Source organism: Leuciscus leuciscus (assembly GCF_965113295.1).
Source record: "Leuciscus leuciscus genome assembly, chromosome: 16".
Classification (NCBI taxonomy): domain Eukaryota; kingdom Metazoa; phylum Chordata; class Actinopteri; order Cypriniformes; family Leuciscidae; genus Leuciscus; species Leuciscus leuciscus.
The window spans coordinates 30,604,411-30,621,859 of NC_138740.1; the positions used below are offsets into that span (position 1 = coordinate 30,604,411).

The 17,449-nt window shown below is 38.4% G+C and overlaps 1 protein-coding gene and 1 long non-coding RNA gene across 2 annotated transcripts in view; one reads left to right on the forward strand and one right to left on the reverse strand.

Annotated features, from left to right (window-relative positions):
* The window catches only part of LOC309477340 (putative E3 ubiquitin-protein ligase HERC1), a 67,558-nt gene that overhangs the window by 37,514 nt on the left and 12,595 nt on the right, over window positions 1-17,449 (reverse strand). Inside the window, 20 exon segments of the mRNA XM_082140576.1 lie at window positions 704-824; window positions 911-1,108; window positions 1,250-1,488; window positions 2,910-2,958; window positions 3,075-3,153; window positions 3,242-3,539; window positions 4,822-4,993; window positions 6,465-6,591; window positions 6,971-7,082; window positions 7,310-7,483; window positions 7,589-7,801; window positions 8,975-9,166; window positions 10,126-10,258; window positions 11,335-11,414; window positions 11,417-11,483; window positions 12,523-12,768; window positions 12,963-13,088; window positions 14,286-14,451; window positions 16,059-16,193; window positions 16,576-16,747. Of these exon segments, the coding sequence (XP_081996702.1) occupies window positions 704-824; window positions 911-1,108; window positions 1,250-1,488; window positions 2,910-2,958; window positions 3,075-3,153; window positions 3,242-3,539; window positions 4,822-4,993; window positions 6,465-6,591; window positions 6,971-7,082; window positions 7,310-7,483; window positions 7,589-7,801; window positions 8,975-9,166; window positions 10,126-10,258; window positions 11,335-11,414; window positions 11,417-11,483; window positions 12,523-12,768; window positions 12,963-13,088; window positions 14,286-14,451; window positions 16,059-16,193; window positions 16,576-16,747 (3,099 nt within the window).
* On the forward strand, window positions 3,549-4,545 carry LOC309477371. Its single transcript, XR_014198616.1, has 2 exons — window positions 3,549-3,784; window positions 4,208-4,545. It is a non-coding gene; the product is annotated as an uncharacterized lncRNA (long non-coding RNA).

The window sequence follows — 17,449 nt, forward strand, 5'->3', positions numbered from 1 at the left end:
AAGCGAAATCGAATAACGAACTGATGTGACGTCATTTAGAACAAAATCAGGCCAAAATTAACTTCGTTTTGAGTTCGTTTTGGGAGTTCGAAGCAGCTTGCCAAAGTGAACTTTCCGGAAATGTTTGGTACAGCTGGTAAACACCTTTGGACTAACATTGGTCCATGGTGATTATGGACCGCCTTCTTTCACATGGAAATCTTTTCATTTCTCCTGCTCTGTCCGTCGAGTTCAGACGTCCACAAGTGAAGACGTACTGTAAACACACTGGAGAGCCGCTTTATAGCAGAAGATTAAGATGTACTTCTGATGAAACGAGACACTGACACTGTTTTTCATGTTTAATATGGTTAAAGCTGCTTGTTTTTAAGCAATCTATTGTATAAACAGCTACATAAACGTGACAGGACTTTACAGAGTGCCGAATTGCAGAGCTCATGCAAACATATCCACATTGCTATGATTAGATGCTTTTCTTATGTTTTATAAAAAAAAAATGCTTGCTGTTTTCTCAATTGTGTTGTGTTTATTTTGTTACTCAGAGGAAAGCGTGCAGCACATTTTTTCATATTGATCTAAACGCCGCTTTCAGCAGTGTGGGTGGTGTCGGATGTTCGATAACAGTATATCTGCTCACATATAACCGGAGAACGAAAAAGAACTGCGCCGTGAGTATATCGGGGCCTTAAGAAGAATTACCCACCTGCTTGCTCTCTCTCTAGCGCCACCTTCTGTCTGAGCACACGCACCAGCTGCTGATAGAGCGTGTGAGCAGCAGACTGTAACTCCCTCTGAACACTGATAGGAGCCGACTGAGTCCCAGCCTACACACAAAAACACAAACAAAGTCATCTAGACACCTGCAATCATATTGTAATATGTGTTTAAGACTACAGTGATTGTGCCTTACGGTATAATGGTGAATCTTGTTGTTCGGTGCCACTGGACTGCCGGTGATCGGGGCGCCAAGGCCAAAGCAGCCAGAGAGGAACTGCAGCTGCACTGACTGCAGGAGGCCTGGGAAACGTGGGGGCGCTAGCGAACTGACATTCTTTTCTTCCATCTCTGACAGAAAGGAGGAAATCTGACACAAGGCCTCCAAGCGCACCTGGACGGAGGGTATGAAAACAACTGTAGTGTCTACATCTTTATTACTGTGTGAGAATATTACATAACTGTTAATACACTTATTTCTTCTGAACTTTAGCCAGTTATTGAACATAAAAATGATCTGTCATGGCTTTCCCACCTGAGCTCTTTGGTGTTGCTGTGCCATGGCTACAGTGATGGCTTTGGGGTCCGCCTGTGTACCTCCATCTTTGTCCATCAGAGAAGAGGTCCGGAGGAGGCTTCCACACAGGAAATGGAAGACCTGGCTCAGGATGGTAGTGCCACCTCCACCGGGGCACAGCGAGGTAGTGGGACTGATGCACTGCCGCAGTCGTTCCCAGGCGTCTTTCATGATGCCCAAAGAACAGAGTGGAAGGCCTAGCAAGGAACAGGACTGATTAGCTCAGAGGTGTGATATTTAAGATAACTCAAATGTATGACTCCAGTATATATGAAAGGAGAGAGAGAGAGAGAGAGAGAGAGAGAGAGAGAGAGAGAGAGAGAGATGTAATGTGAGATATCAGACATGTGAGAGATTGAATATGTAAAATCAGATTAGATGTGTGAGATCAGATTTGTGACATTCTTCTGAATTCTTCAGAAATCAGATCAAACGAGATCATGGCAAGCGAGAGGGAGAGATCGGGACAGGTGAAAATTAAAATGGGAGAAATCAGATATAAGAGATTATTCTTTTAAGAGATCAATTATGGGGAATATGAGTAAGATGACTCAGATCAGACATGTACATTTTACATTTTACATTTATTCATTTAGCTGACGCTTTTATCCAGAGCGACTTACAATTGCTATATATGTCAGAGGTCGCACGCCTCTGGAGCAACTAGGGGTTAAGTGTCTTGCTCAGGGACACATTGGTGTCTCACAGTGGATTCGAACCCGGGTCTCTCACACCAAAGGCATGTGTCTTATCCATTGCGCCACTACCACCCCTTCCCCTCATGTAAGATGTGTGAGATCAGACAAAGGAAAACAAAACTGAGAGATTATTTATGTGAGATGAAACACGATATATAAAAAATTAGAGATAAGATGTAAGATTAGACAGGTGAAAATATGAAATTTTACAAATCAGATATTAAAAATCAGGCATTTAAGAGATCAATTATGTGAAATATGTGAGATCAGACATGTAAGATATGTGAGATCAGAAGTGAGAAATTAGAAATAAGAAAATATGTGAGATGAGACACGTGAGAAATTAGAAATGAGAGAAGACCGGTGGGATCAGTTATGTTAGATGAGACATGAGAAATTAGAAACATGAGATCAGATATCAGACATGTGAAAAATCATGACAATGGTCTGACATGTGATATCAGATGGGTAAAAGATCACGCATGCAACAAATGCACTATGTGTGAGATCAGATATGTAAAATATGTGAGGTCAGATGTGACAAACCATACATGTGAGATCAGATATGTTAGAGATCAGTTATATTTGTTGAGGCATAAGATGAAACATGAGAAATAAGAAACGCGAGATCAGACCCCTGAGATCAGATGTCAAAAACAGATGTCAAAAATCTGATGTGATATCGGACAGAAGAAACAAATGAGATCAGATATGCAAGATGTAAAATATCAGACATGTGAAATCATACATGCGAGATCAGATATGTGAGAGATCAGATATGTTAGATGAGACATGATATAAGACAAGAAATTAGAAACGCATAAAAACGTGAGATCAGACATGTTAAAAATCAAATCTGCAACAGATCCGATATGTGTGAGATCAGATACATAACTTAATATGCTACAATATACACTCACCGATTTTATTCTTGAATGACCCTGAGGAGCTTTTAGACTGATCTAGTATCTTTAAAAGAGAGAAGAAACAGACAACAGATGAAAACAACAAACAAACAAAAAGACCCAAACGAGATATCAATTCATCAATATTAAACTAGGGGGAAACATGGGATGCATAAATACCTCTCTCTCACTGAATCTTCTCTCAGTGGAGGACTGTAACTCCATCTTTGTTCCTAACTCCTCATAGTAGGGTGGAGATCTGTGGAGTGAGAGATTTATCACTTACAGTAGGTTTATCCCATCTGCATGTGCAAGCAAATGTTCTGTAATTGTACACAAAAGCAGACCTTGCCAAACTGCTCTCAGTGGGCGTCTGTGATGACACAATCTCCTCCTGCCAAGCAGCTCGGACCCCCAGCAGAAGGAAGAGGCAGCGGGAGACCAGCAAGTGGCACGCCGCCGGGAAGGACAGGCCCTGGTCACTGGTGCTGTGGTGGTCCCAGGGCCGCTGGGGAGGCTCCCTGTCTGGCGTTCCCGGGCTCTCAGTGCTGCTGGGTAACGTGCTAGTGCCAGACGACTCGTACACAGTCTCGTTCTGTTGGAGCTGCATGGCCTCACGGGTGGCCAGGAAACACTGCAGCACCTCTGCAGGGAACATGCAAACAGTTTGCAATTACACAATACAACACCAGAGTAAGCATTTTAGTGCAAATAATGCCACACATCAATCACAACCATGACACATTGACACTGTAAAAAATGATAGGCTTTGGATTACAGGTAATAATGCTGTAAATTATGTTCAGTTTCTTGCATACAGTATGCCGATCGTTTGGCTTCACAAGACCTCAGTGTATCGTCAGGAGCTACGGGTATTAACTCTTTGACAGGTATTAGCTGGGGTTTTTTCTAAGTTGCCATATTTTGTTGTATAAATATCTGAACATGCAATATATCAAAAGAAAGAACAGACCCTCTGCTTTTCTAGCTTAATGCATTTTTTTTTATCAACACTTGAATGTAAGTTTCATAAAAAAGCAACATTTTGAGCAAAAAGCTGAGAAAAAAATAGTTTTTGTCAAAGGCTACATCTACTTTTTTTTTTTAAATATCACGTTATTTTACAAATGCATATGATTACAAGTGATATCGCTTGTTTCTGCTTCTTCATCACATGTGTTTTGATCAGGAGATTCAGCACTATTTCAGAAGATGTGTCATTGCGTCCACTACCGTATATAAACGTATATACCGAAATTTCCGTCAATGGTGGGGAAAGAGTTAATTTTTTTTTTTTTTTTTTACTCTCAAAGTGACAGTAGCCATTGACTTGCATGAGGACCACGGTTTTAGCTAAAAATCTTATTTACATTTCTACTGAAGAAAAAAAGACACCTACATCTTGGATGGCCTGAGGATGAGTAAATGAACAGCAAATTTTCATTTTTGGGTGAACTATCCCTTTAATTCAATGTTACTTGCTGTTTGTTTGCAAGTTTAAATGCAATTATTGAGTGAAAATTGTTTCAAAATAAATACTGTGACAATTTGTTTCAGTGTAATGACAACACAACCTTAAATGTTAAATATAAAATGAAAGAAACAAAAGAAAATAGGTCTCAAGATGTGAAAAACTAAGCAAACTAAAAACCTTGCAAATATCCTGTGTGAATGTCCCACTAGTCATTATAGTCAATACTTACTCTTCACTTGTATAAAAAAATTATAATAATAAAAAAAAAACCTATATATTATTATTATTACTAAATTGTTTTTAAGCATTTAATCCCAGAACAATGGCCAAAAAAAGTAGGAGTGCACCACAACACTGAGATTGTAGAACAGGCCTTTTTCTGAGACAAAGAAGCCTTTGGTATTTGGTCGAACAGAAGCACAGAGGGAAGAGCACAGAAAGCTGCGAGTTTACCCGGCAGGTACATACTACTGATGCTTGGCGTCTCCTCCTCTAGGGGATCTTCCTGGTTGTGTTCAGCTGCATGGGGCGTCTGGCTGCTGGGATCTGTGTCTCTTCCCGTCTGCTCTCCTGAGCTCCCTGCCTCCTGCCTCTCCTCACTGGGGCTCTGGGAGCCCAATGAAGCCTGGAAAGGACCAAACACAAGGAGGAAAAGTGATAATATTGGTTAATGTTATTTTGTTCCTGGTTCCATGAATTTGTTTTAAAGGTAGGGGAAATTATTACATCACAAGTTTGTGACAAAACATTTTTTTCTAAAGAATAAGTGCATTAAATATAAATATAAATATAAAAGACTAATATATGTACTAATATTCAAAATATTTTTTTTAATGTTTTTGAAAGAAATCACTTATGCTCAACCAAAACTGCATTTATTTGATTAAAATATGTTAAAACAGTAATATTCTATAATATTATTACCATTTAAAATAAATTGTATATGTATATAAAACAAAGACATGTTATAACAAAACATTTTATATTTATAATTTTGCACTATTTCTAAGTCAATAGTGAAATATAATTTGTGACATTAATCATGTGATATTTCATTTCATGTTAATTTTAAATGAGACATATAAACCATATATATATATATATATAGTACCAGTCAAAAGTTTGGAAACGTTACTATTTTTAATGTTTTTGAAAGAAGTCTCTTATGCTCATCAAGCCTGCAGTTAAAAAAAAACAAAACAAAAAAAAACAGTAATATTATGAAATATTATTACAATTTAAAATAATGGTTCTCTTTTTTAATATACTTTAAAATGTAATTTATTTTTGTGATGCAAAGCTGAATTTTCATCAGCAAGTACTCCAGTCTTTGGTGTCTTATGATCCTTCAGAAATCATTCTAATATGCTGATTTATGATCAATGTTGGAAACAGTTGTGCTGCTTAATATTTTTTTTATAACCTGAGATACTTTTTTCAGGATTATTTGATGAATAAAAAGTTAAAAAGAACTGTATTTATTTAGAATAGAAATCTTTTGTAACAATAAACACTACCGTTCAAAAGTTTGGGAACAATAACTTTTTTTTTTTAAGAAATTAGTACTTTAATTCAACAAGGATGCGTTAAATTGATAAAAGGTGATGGTAACGATTTATATTGTTAGAAATGTTTTTATTTTGAATAAATGCTGTTTTAATGAATAAATGCTGTTAACGTTTTACTCAATGAATCCTGAAAAAAGTATTCCAAACAAATATATTAAACAGCACAACTGTTTCCATCATTGATAATAACTGAGTATCAAATCATCATATTAGAATGATTTCTGAAGGATCATAAGACACCAAAGACTGGAGTACTTGCTGATGAAAATTCAGCTTTGCATCACAAAAATAAATTACATTTTAAAATATATTAAAAAAGAGAACCATTATTTTAAATTGTAATAATATTTCATAATATTACTGTTTTTTGTTTTTGTTTGTTTTTTAACTGCAGGCTTGATGAGCATAAGAGACTTCTTTCAAAAACATTAAAAATAGTAATGTTTCCAAACTTTTGACTGGTACTATATATATATATATATGTGTGTGTGTGTGTGCGTGTGCGTGTATGTTTTTTAATGAGTTTACCTGTTTGGTGGTAGTCGTTGTTTGGACGCTGCTTGTGTTTCCGATGCTCTCTTTATAGGACAGCAGAGTGCTGCGTATTTTATACACCACTTGATATATTTCAGTCAGCACCTCACAAGGCTCATATCTGCAGTCAAACACACACACATTAATGGACTGTTTAAATTATTGGTTCATCCCTGCTGTTGTCCAAACACTGAGGAAGGTTTATCTGGATTCATGACTGTCAATTCATATTTACCAAACTCTCACTCTCACAAACGAGTCATTATGGCTAAGGCATTTATCATGTGAGATTTCACACAGCACAGAGAGAGACAGGGACTGACACTTTAATATTCACATATAGAGCCATTCTTTAAATAGAGCATATATTCATTAAATCTGGGTCAACTAATTACAGAGTTCATTACACTATAGCATAAGTGAGACGTGGGGAGGTAAAGGTGTAAAAAAGAGATCTAGGTAAAGAGAGAGATAGAGGGCGAGGTGTGGATCTCACTCACTTATCCTGCCAGTAGGCTTCATGAAGGCCAGCGTGTTTGAGCAGAGCGGCCAAACTACAGCGACACGCCATCTCTAACAGAGAGTCTCCCACTGATCCACTACTGTCCCAGTCTATAGAAAAACACACGTCAAGGTCAATATGTGGACATGCACATGATGACAGAGCTTAATGTAACTTGAAATTACTGACTCTTATTGGTCAATTGCAGCATTCTGCAGTCAGGGCAAATGCCACAAGTGGCGCAGAAATGTAAAAAAGGCAGTAAATGAATATCTTACGATGTTTTTTACCTTCTATTCCATATTCTATAAACCTCAAAAAATCCTGCCTCTCTTACCTCGATTCGCTGCAAACTCCTTCATTTTCCTCCAGAGGGCGCTGGCTGGTTCTCGCGGGGAGCCGAGGGCGAGTTCGACTAGCGTTGTGTTCTCTTCTGACAGGCACAACTCAGCTATTCTCACATCCCCACAACCCACGAACACAGCCTCAGTCAGCCAACCCATTGCCCAGTCTACAGGAACATAGATGAGTATTTATATATTTATCTATGTTTATGCATGTGTCTATGCCTTACAATACAAACAAGGGCTGCTGCCCCCTGGTGGTAGGTCATTACCCAGCTGCTCAAAGTCAATCTCTAGCCCGTTTCTCAAGAGTGGGTTACACAGCCAGAACTCTGCCGTCTTCTCCTGGATGGAAGGGGGCTGGCCCTGCAACATACCTCCCAGGCAACGGCCAATGGCAAGAGCTACAGACCTCTCCAGGTCAAGAAGCCACGCCCAGTCATCTGATTCTGGTGGCAGAATTGCCTCAGAGGTTTCTGATGCTTCTGTAACAGGAAGGAAGGGTGTGTAATTAGCAGTAATGTGCGCATCTCAATTAATTTCTTCACAGTGTATCACTGTGATGATCTGTCGTTTGTTATTGAATACGTTCTTTTTGAATCGTTTGAATGCCCAACAATTCATTAAAGGGATACTTCACCTCTGGAAAGATGAATGTGTATTTAAAATAGGTCATTTATGTAGAAGAAATGTGAAGAATTTTTTTTATTTGGAGCTTTCTAGACTGAGAAAAGCCAGAAAATGTATTTTTGGCTTATGTGGATGAAAGACAACAACTCCCAGAATGCACTTGCTTCGCTGCCCTAGGAGGCCACGCCTACCGGTAAGAGAGCGCAGTTGAAAACAACAAGGTTAGGCTACCAGTGAGTCTCCGTGACGAGTCTGCCTGGGATTTCGGGATCGCCCAAAATGTCTTGGATTCGGCTTTTGCGTTCTACAGTCGCCATTCATTATGTTTACTGTGGTGAGCAGGACGAGGCTGACGGCCGCGGGAGAACGGCGCGAGGCCGGTGGCGTCATTACTGAGACGGAGGAGCGGGAATTTTCTTAGCAATGTTAAAACGCACATCAACCGATCACTTGTTTAGCGTTCATGTAAACACTACATTCAGATTCACCAATCGGAATGAATTCAGTTAGATTGAAACAAGAGGTGTGCATGTAAACAATGAATGGCGACTGCAGAAAGCAAAAGCTGAATCCCGGACATTTTGAACGATCTCGCCTGCCGGACAAGTCCGGGAAAAGGAGGATGGTAACCCCTACTACTCAGCTTTCTCCAACTATTCAGCTTTCTCCACAGAACAAGAGCCTGCTAGCTTAGCTTCCAAAGAAAGACGGCTGACTGTGTGTACATTCTGTGAGTGAGATCCCTCTATGGGCGGGTTGAAAACATGCGGGACAGCCCCTCCTACTGGCTGTAGTCTCTAGCCTCTGGCCAGACAATCCTCCGATGACGCAAAATGACGATTTTTGCGTCATCTGAGGATTTTTTCCAGACAAAAAATACATAAATCTCTCCTCTCAGGGGGATATGAGGGTGGAAAGCAGGGTAATTCGAAAATACTACAGGTTTTCTACTAATACAAAGCTTAATGCTAAATCCTGAAGTATCCCTTTAAGGTATCTGAAATGTTTTCAGAGATGACAGTGCTTACCCTGTGAGGTTCCTTCCAGCTCCATGTTCTCCAGGTGTGAAGTGTTGGGCAGGTAACAGTTGAGCTCGTTGAGATGTTCAAGCAGAGTGAGCAGGTGAGGGAGGAGGGGTTTGACAACAGCCAATGGCAGCAGGAGAAGAGAGTACATCACCTGACACAGCAGACTGCCCGCCACCGAACCAAACAGCACAGCTACAGAGAAACAGACAAACAATTCAATAGGATGGATGGATGGATGGATGGATGGATGGATGGATGGATGGATGGATGGATGGATGGATGGATGGATGGATGGATGGATGGATGGATGGATGGATGGATGGATGGATGGATGGATGGATGGATGGATGGATGGATGGATGGATGGATGGATGGATGGATGGATGGATGGATGGATGGATGGATGGATGGATGGATGGATGGATGGATGGATGGATGGATGGATGGATGGATGGATGGATGGATGGATGGATGGATGGATGGATGGATGGATGGATGGATGGATGGATGGATGGATGGATGGATGGATGGATGGATGGATGGATGGATGGATGGATGGATGGATGGATGGATGGATGGATGGATGGATGGATGGATGGATGGATGGATGGATGGATGGATGGATGGATGGATGGATGGATGGATGGATGGATGGATGGATGGATGGATGGATGGATGGATGGATGGATGGATGGATGGATGGATGGATGGATGGATGGATGGATGGATGGATGGATGGATGGATGGATGGATGGATGGATGGATGGATGGATGGATGGATGGATGGATGGATGGATGGATGGATGGATGGATGGATGGATGGATGGATGGATGGATGGATGGATGGATGGATGGATGGATGGATGGATGGATGGATGGATGGATGGATGGATGGATGGATGGATGGATGGATGGATGGATGGATGGATGGATGGATGGATGGATGGATGGATGGATGGATGGATGGATGGATGGATGGATGGATGGATGGATGGATGGATGGATGGATGGATGGATGGACCCCCGTTGAATAAAAACATGGTTTGTTTTTTCCCCCTGCCGTACCGAACCCTAATTTTTGTGTACCGTTACACCCCTAATGGATGGATGGTTAGATGGACGAATGGATGGCATGTAATGTGTGTTCTTACAGTGTAGTTTCTTGATGACGTGTTTGTCCAGTGTGCTCTCCTCTAGCAGAATGGTGGATCTCCTGAAGGTCTCGGCAGCGTATGGCAGCAGCAGGCACAGGTGCTTATGTAGCAGCACTACGCTGCTGTCATCCTACACAACACACAAGCAAAACAAAAAAATTTATTTTAAATAACACTTATTATGCAGGCTGCCTCCAATTCAGGGTTCTGGAAAAAGAAATAAAGGGGACATATCATGAAAATCTGACTTTTTCCCATGTTTAAGTGCTATAATTGGGTCCCCGGTGCATCTTCCAACCCAGAAAATGTGAAAAGTGACAACACAGTAACTTTTTGGTAAGCCTTTCTTTGCAAGCATGTCAAAAAAATAAGCCGATCAGATTTCGCTCCCTTTCTGACGTAGGAAGGGGATCTTATAAAATTACCGCCCCTTAATCTGCAAGTTTCCACCCACGGACCCCACAATTTGGTTTCGCAAGCGACAACAGTGTAACCAGTTCTAACGCAATGGCAAACGTTTGAGCAAAGCATGCAAACTATTATGTCGTTAGCTCCACAGACGAGCACAGAACACTATTTAGAGTCCCAGACTCAGATGAAACGAGAAAAAAAGGGACAAGAGGAATTTCAACGGAAATCCCCCAGAAACAGACGAATCAATGTAACTCCACAACAACTACATAAATGTATTCACTAACCATTTAGAAACATCCAGGTGAAGTCTAAAATTTGCAACCTCTTCCCGAGTCTCTTCGAAAGGCTGCACTCCGCTACTGGTTATTTCCGAGATTTGGGATGAGTGAGATTATTCGCGTGTTTTGTTATTGTATCCGAAGCTTGTGTAAAGGATCGGCCATCTTCTGAACGGGGGCGGGGAGCAGCCGCTCATTTGCATTTAAAAGGACACAAAAACGCCACGTTTTTGTTTACACCCAAAAAGGGGCAACTTTGACATTAAGCTATAATAAATAATCTGGGGGGCATTTTGAATTGAAATTTTACAAACACATTCTGGGGACACCATAGATTTATATTACATTTTGTGAAAGGGGGCATAATATGTCACCTTTAAGCATCTTTGACTAAACAGGCTCACACAACGGAATTTTATTTCTTAAAACTACAATCCGTAACCACTGCAACTGGCAGCCTGAGGGAGGGAGGTATGATATGGAGCAGGTTTTCACAGTAAATGTGTTGTTGTACCTCAGTGCCTGTGTGGATGTAGCAGTGGGCCAGTAGGTGTCTGTGAAGGGCTGACAGCAGGTGGTGGAAGTGTGATGGTCCGTCTGTTTCTGGGACTGACTGGACCGCTGTTTATCACTGTTCTTTTCCAGCTCACCAAACGCACGCTCCTGTGTGTACAACAGAGTTAATGGAAAGGAGAACATGTTATGATTGCTAAAAGTTTCCTCATAATATATTTAAAAAAAAAATATTTCATATATATCCCAAAACACCTGAGTTGATTGTCCATTTACTACACAGGTGTTAAAGGCAGCCAGAGAGGAGTGTAAATGAATCAAATGAAATTATTATTATAATACACTACTGCTCAAAGGTTTTATTCAGCTAGGATGCATTAAATCGATCAAAAGTGACAGTGAAACCATTTATAATGTCACAAAAGTTTTCTAGTTCCAATAAATGTTCTTTTGAACTTTCATTTCATCAAAGAATCCTAAAAATCATATTACCGTTTCCACAATAATATTAAGCAGCATTTTCAACATTGATAATAAGAAAAAGAGTTTCTTGAACACTAAATCAGAATATTAGAATGATTTCTGAAGGATCAATTGACACTGAAGACTGGAGTAATGATGCTGAAAATTCAGCTTTGCATCACAGGAATACATTACATATTCAAATATATCAAAATAGAAAACAGTCATTTTAAATGGTAATAATATTTCACAATATTACTGTTTTCACTTTATTTATTTTTATCTCAAATAAATGCAGCCTTGGTGAGCGACTTCTTTCAAAAACATTTGTTTTAAAATCCTACCGACTCCAAACTTTTGAACAGTAGTATATATTATAAATTATTATATTAAATATATATTATCAATTATATTTTTCTCTATATTAATTATTATTTATATATATTAAATAATAATAATCAGCAAAATTATAGGATAAAAAAAAAATGTGGTTTTCCAAAAGTCAAATTGTTCGAATGTCAGTTTTTAAAGCATATTTCCTCTCCTAAACGAGTACAGGAAAAACTTAAAATTATGAAGTCCATTTCCAAAATATATTTGGGAAAGAGTGACTGTTGCAAATGAATATGCTTACTTAATGCTTTTTTAAAATTCTTTAAATTAAATTGAAATTAAACCAAGGCTTGGAAATAGAAAGAATCTTTTGTGTCTGTCAATCTGGACTGACCGTATAGAAGCCGATGCTGAGGAGCAAGGTCTTCAGGAGGACCTCGGCCAGGTGAAGGTGGTCTGGAGCTTCTGAACTTGAGCTAACACTTCCTGTGGGGCGGTCAGGGGTGGGCGGCAGTGCCAGACCTGCACTCAGCTCCCCAGGCGAGCTTGCACTCAGCTCCCCAGGCGAGCTGTATCCCAGCAGGGACGCCACATGACTCTGTTCCTGCAGGCTGTTCAGCACCATATCCAGCTGTAGGCGCTGTAGAACGGGAAACAGTAATATCACTGAGTAATTAGCAAACATTTACTACAATACTTACATGATACGGTAAAAACAACTGGAGCACAATGGAACAGCAGGGGTTGAGAGACATAGTTTTAACTTGCGTTATGTTCATTTGAGGGCTTTTCTCAGCAAATGTGGATACTTTGATAGTGTTTGTGTATGAGTACCTGTCCTTTAGACAGGCTTTCCCAGCTCTCCGGGCCCTGAGGTAACAGAGAGTGTAGCAGCTCGGTTCTCTCCCTGAGAGGAGGCAGCAAAAGAGACGCTCCGATGGACAGCGTGCTCATTACAGCCTAAACACACACACACACACACACAAACAACAATTAATTACCATGGTGAAGGGAATGACTCATATACTGGCATTCTGACAGATGACTCAGTCGAAGCGGTTACACTGAACTCTTGAAGGTTGTGAAAAGTCGTGTCCTCTGCAAACTCCCTCGAAGAGAAAACAGAGCCACCGATTCCATCATCTTAGTGTTTTTAACATGTGGGCAGAACTCCAGCAGCATATGTGAGCATTCTGATTGGCTGAAGTTGTTTACTGTTGTGTAAGCCAGAAAATATAGCTTGTACTGTTGGGAGTGTGTGTTTTAAAAAACCATGAACATAAAATATGTCTTTTGAGATTTTGCATTTAAAAAATTCTAGATGGAAACCACCAGATTTTAATATAATCCACATAAAAAAAAATGTATTTACTTGAAGCAGATAAGTTTGATATATAATGAAATATATCATTTAATATGTGTAGTAAAAGAGTCAGAGTAGATTTCACAATGACTACAACTTCCATTTCTATTAGAATTTTAGCACCAATTTCCACAGAAGATAAAGTTTTGTTCTCTTGATCGCAAGGTATGGAAATGCTCTTTATTCACAATCTTTCTATCATGCATAAATGTGGATGAAAACATTGCTACTGACAACTAACATATGCCTTGCCAAGTATCATTTTCCAAAGTGCACAATAAATCACACAAAGAAACAGATATTCACATCTATTCAGCACTTTCTGTGAGCTTTACTAATTTCTTGTAATATGAATTTAATTACAACCGTACAATACTGTTCAAAAGTTTGGGGCCGGTATATTTTTTAATGTTTTAATTTAATGTTTAACTTTTGCTCACTAAGGCTGCAATTATTTGATTAAAAATACAGCAAAAGTAATATTGTGAAATATTATTAAAATTTTAAATAACACATTTTAAAATACATATTAGTATAATAATATTTCTGTGATGGCACATCTGAATGTGGGATTCTTTGATGAATAGAAAGGTCAAAGAAACTGCAGTTATTTTAAATTGTACTTTATGTAATTTATAAATGTCTTTACAGTCACTTTTGATCAGTTTAATGTTTCCTTGCTGAATAAAAGTGTTCATTTCTTTAATAATCCCAAACTTTTGAACAGTAGTTGTCATCAAATGGATGTATATACGGGAATTATAAATATAAAAGCTCAGTGTTTGATGGCAGACCTGTTGTATGGAGTCTGGTACATTAGAGTCAATGAGTCTGAAGAGCAGGTTCCTGAGGGGTCGACCCTGAGCACCAAGCACTGTGGCCCCTGTTCCCCCTGCGTGGGCCAGCGACAGGTGGATGGACAACAGTTTCATACACAACAACACAAACTGGTGATGTTCCCTGGGAAAGAAACCGAGAGGGAGAGAGAGTGACAAGTTTAAAGATGAGAAGTCTAAAGTGACCTTTACCGAGTGCCAGGCCATATGCTGCTCTGACCCCATCCCTGTGGGTATGAAGATGGGTATGGGCTTGTGCCAGTTACCCCTGTGGCTGTGTGTGTGTCACATTCCTGTTATATGAATGTCTTCCAGCAGCTGACGTTGACACAGATAAACCAGATTTCTTGCTCGCCCATGCAAAACTCTCTGCCACAATGCTAAGGTGTGTTAGGTGGATGATAAGGCATTGCTATGCAGTTGTTTTGGGAGGTTGCTATGTAGTGAAAAATCAAAAACACATGCAGAAACTAAGAGGCTAGAGTTAAAGTGTTCATATGTATCAGAATGAGCAATAGTAACCATGATGCTTACCTTTGCAAGCGCCACAAAAAAAATAAAGATGCCCAAAGCAGCATATAAAGTGATAGGGTATTCTGGGATCTTCCACATAATGGGATCATTAAGACATTTGACACACTCTCTCTCTCTTTCTTTAGAGATACTGCTGCAGAAATAAATGTTCTGACCTCAAGGTCAACATAAATCACTTACCATCTTGTGGCCTCAGCAGGGAAATATCAGCGATATTATATAATCTGTATGACAGCTCTTATGTAATCTTAAATCTTGCAGTCTACAGCTGTAGACTACTGACATTGCAAATGTCAATGCATCAGACTGGAATGGTTTAAACATCCATCCATCAATCCATATCAGGGTTATAATTATAACTGAAACTAAAACCTTTATTTATTTATTTTATTTTTTTTATTGCTTGAAATAAAATAAACGTTAACTGAAATAAAATATATATAAAAATTACAAAAAATTAAAAAATTATTGTGATGTACCAAAAAAACTAAAACTGAACAAAATACAACAAAACTAAACTGAAATTTAACTGAAATTAAAATGAAAAATATAAACATTAAAACTAATTTAAAATATGATAACACTGATCCATATATCCATATATTTTCATTCATTTTATAAAGTACTATAAAATGCACTTTTAAACATTTCAACATAAAATGAAAATATAAAAATTCAACAAACTAAAAATATAAAAAACAAAATAATGTAAAAAGTAAAATCAATTAATTACAATTTATACAATTATTATTAAAATAAAAATAAACTGATTAAACTGATTAAAAATAAACGATACATTTAAATAAATAAAACAAATTGTTATTAATGCCTGCTTTCTTTTTGTTGTTTATTTTCCACAAATAAATAAAATGTGAATTTAAGCATGTGCGTTGCTTTCAAGCGTTCCTTGTCAAATGAAAGGCGTCTCAGGTCACCCGCCACTGTGCAAAAAGACCCCTGGATGGGTAGCTGGTTATAATTTCACACCATGCATCTATCCATCTATCCACCAACCTATCCATCAACAAGATTTGTTGCATATTTTATGTTTCTAAAACAGCAATATCTGATATTCCGTGCCTCTATATACACTATACAGTCCATATTATTGTTTAATGGTTATTGGTTCAAATCACAATTCATAGGACATCATTTGTAAATCTAGGTGGTTTGGTGCTGGTCCAAGTGTTTATTTACCTCTTAGAGGGGAAAGGTGCAGGAGGAGTGTCTCCACTGATACTATCGCAGTAACGCTCCAGGAAACTGCGCAGGTATGTAAATGTGCTCTCCTCAAGATCCACACAAAATGGCCTGTGCCAAGCCACCAGCTGCCTGCCACACACACAAGACACATAGATAATTCACATTCAGTCATGCCAGGAAAACAATGTTAAGTGAACATATTTGAATAATGGAAAATGGAAAATGGAAATGCGATTGCATTAATGCATTAGTGGTGAAACTCACTCCAGATGGAGCGATACAGGTTTTGATTTGCATGACGAATATGAGAATGTTGTCGTTTCCTGTGGGCTCAAACTCATTTCAGGACAAACTGCTTTTGGTTTGGGTTTAGATGAGGAAGTGAGGGCTTTTTATTTCCATTATCAGACAATGAGGGACATAAATAATGAAATACTGTACATGCATTGTGGAAGCCCCTTCATATCACTCATCACAACTACTGAATAGGTCTTTGTCTCTCTCTCCTCACCTGTCTGTAGGAACTGCTGTCCAGGCCAGGCTGTGGGACGTGCCTGCAGTGATCTGCTGTATTGAAACCCCTTCTAGACCAATCACCTTCTTGGGTTTGGTGACTGGCGTTGAGGTGTGGCCCTGCCCACACTGGCCCATGGCATTGTTGCCCCAAGCAAACACTTCGTTTTCTGTAACAAAAAACAATCAAATTGCATAAGCATTTTCGTGAATCTGAGAATTTCATTTAAGTGAAAAACGACTTTAGTCCTTTCATCACATAGGTATCATAGGGTTTCAAAAGATTTGGAATGTAGTGCATAAGTTGTATGGACTTTTATAGAGTCCGTTTTGAGGCTTGAAAAAAATAGTAAAAATAGTAACTAGTACGGCTCTTCAAAACCCTCTTTTTGTGTCCCACAAAATAAAGAAATCCAAGGTTTGGAAAAACACGAGTATTGTAATTGTCAACTATTAAAAATTGTTTTCTGTAATTAAAATAAAGCTAAAATAAATTAAAATATAAAAAAAAATGTAATTAAACAAAATGTAGAAAATGTTTAAAAAAAATTAAACAAAACGTAGCCTTTGGAAATAACATAAATAAGTTTAAATTGAAGTAAAGCTATAAGCTATATAGAAATTGCTACAAAATATAATAAAAATGACAAAGGCACATAAAAAAAAAAATTTAAACAAACTAAAATTAAAATAATAATAATGAAAAAAGTATATTATGTAGTAAAGTTCATTCAAAATATTTATAAATATAATAGTATAAAATAAAAAATAATAATAAATATCATTGATCTACAAATAATTTCTATAAAATAAATTACTCATTAAATAATTTAATTGAATTATAAATACTGTTAACAACACAAAACTCTGTA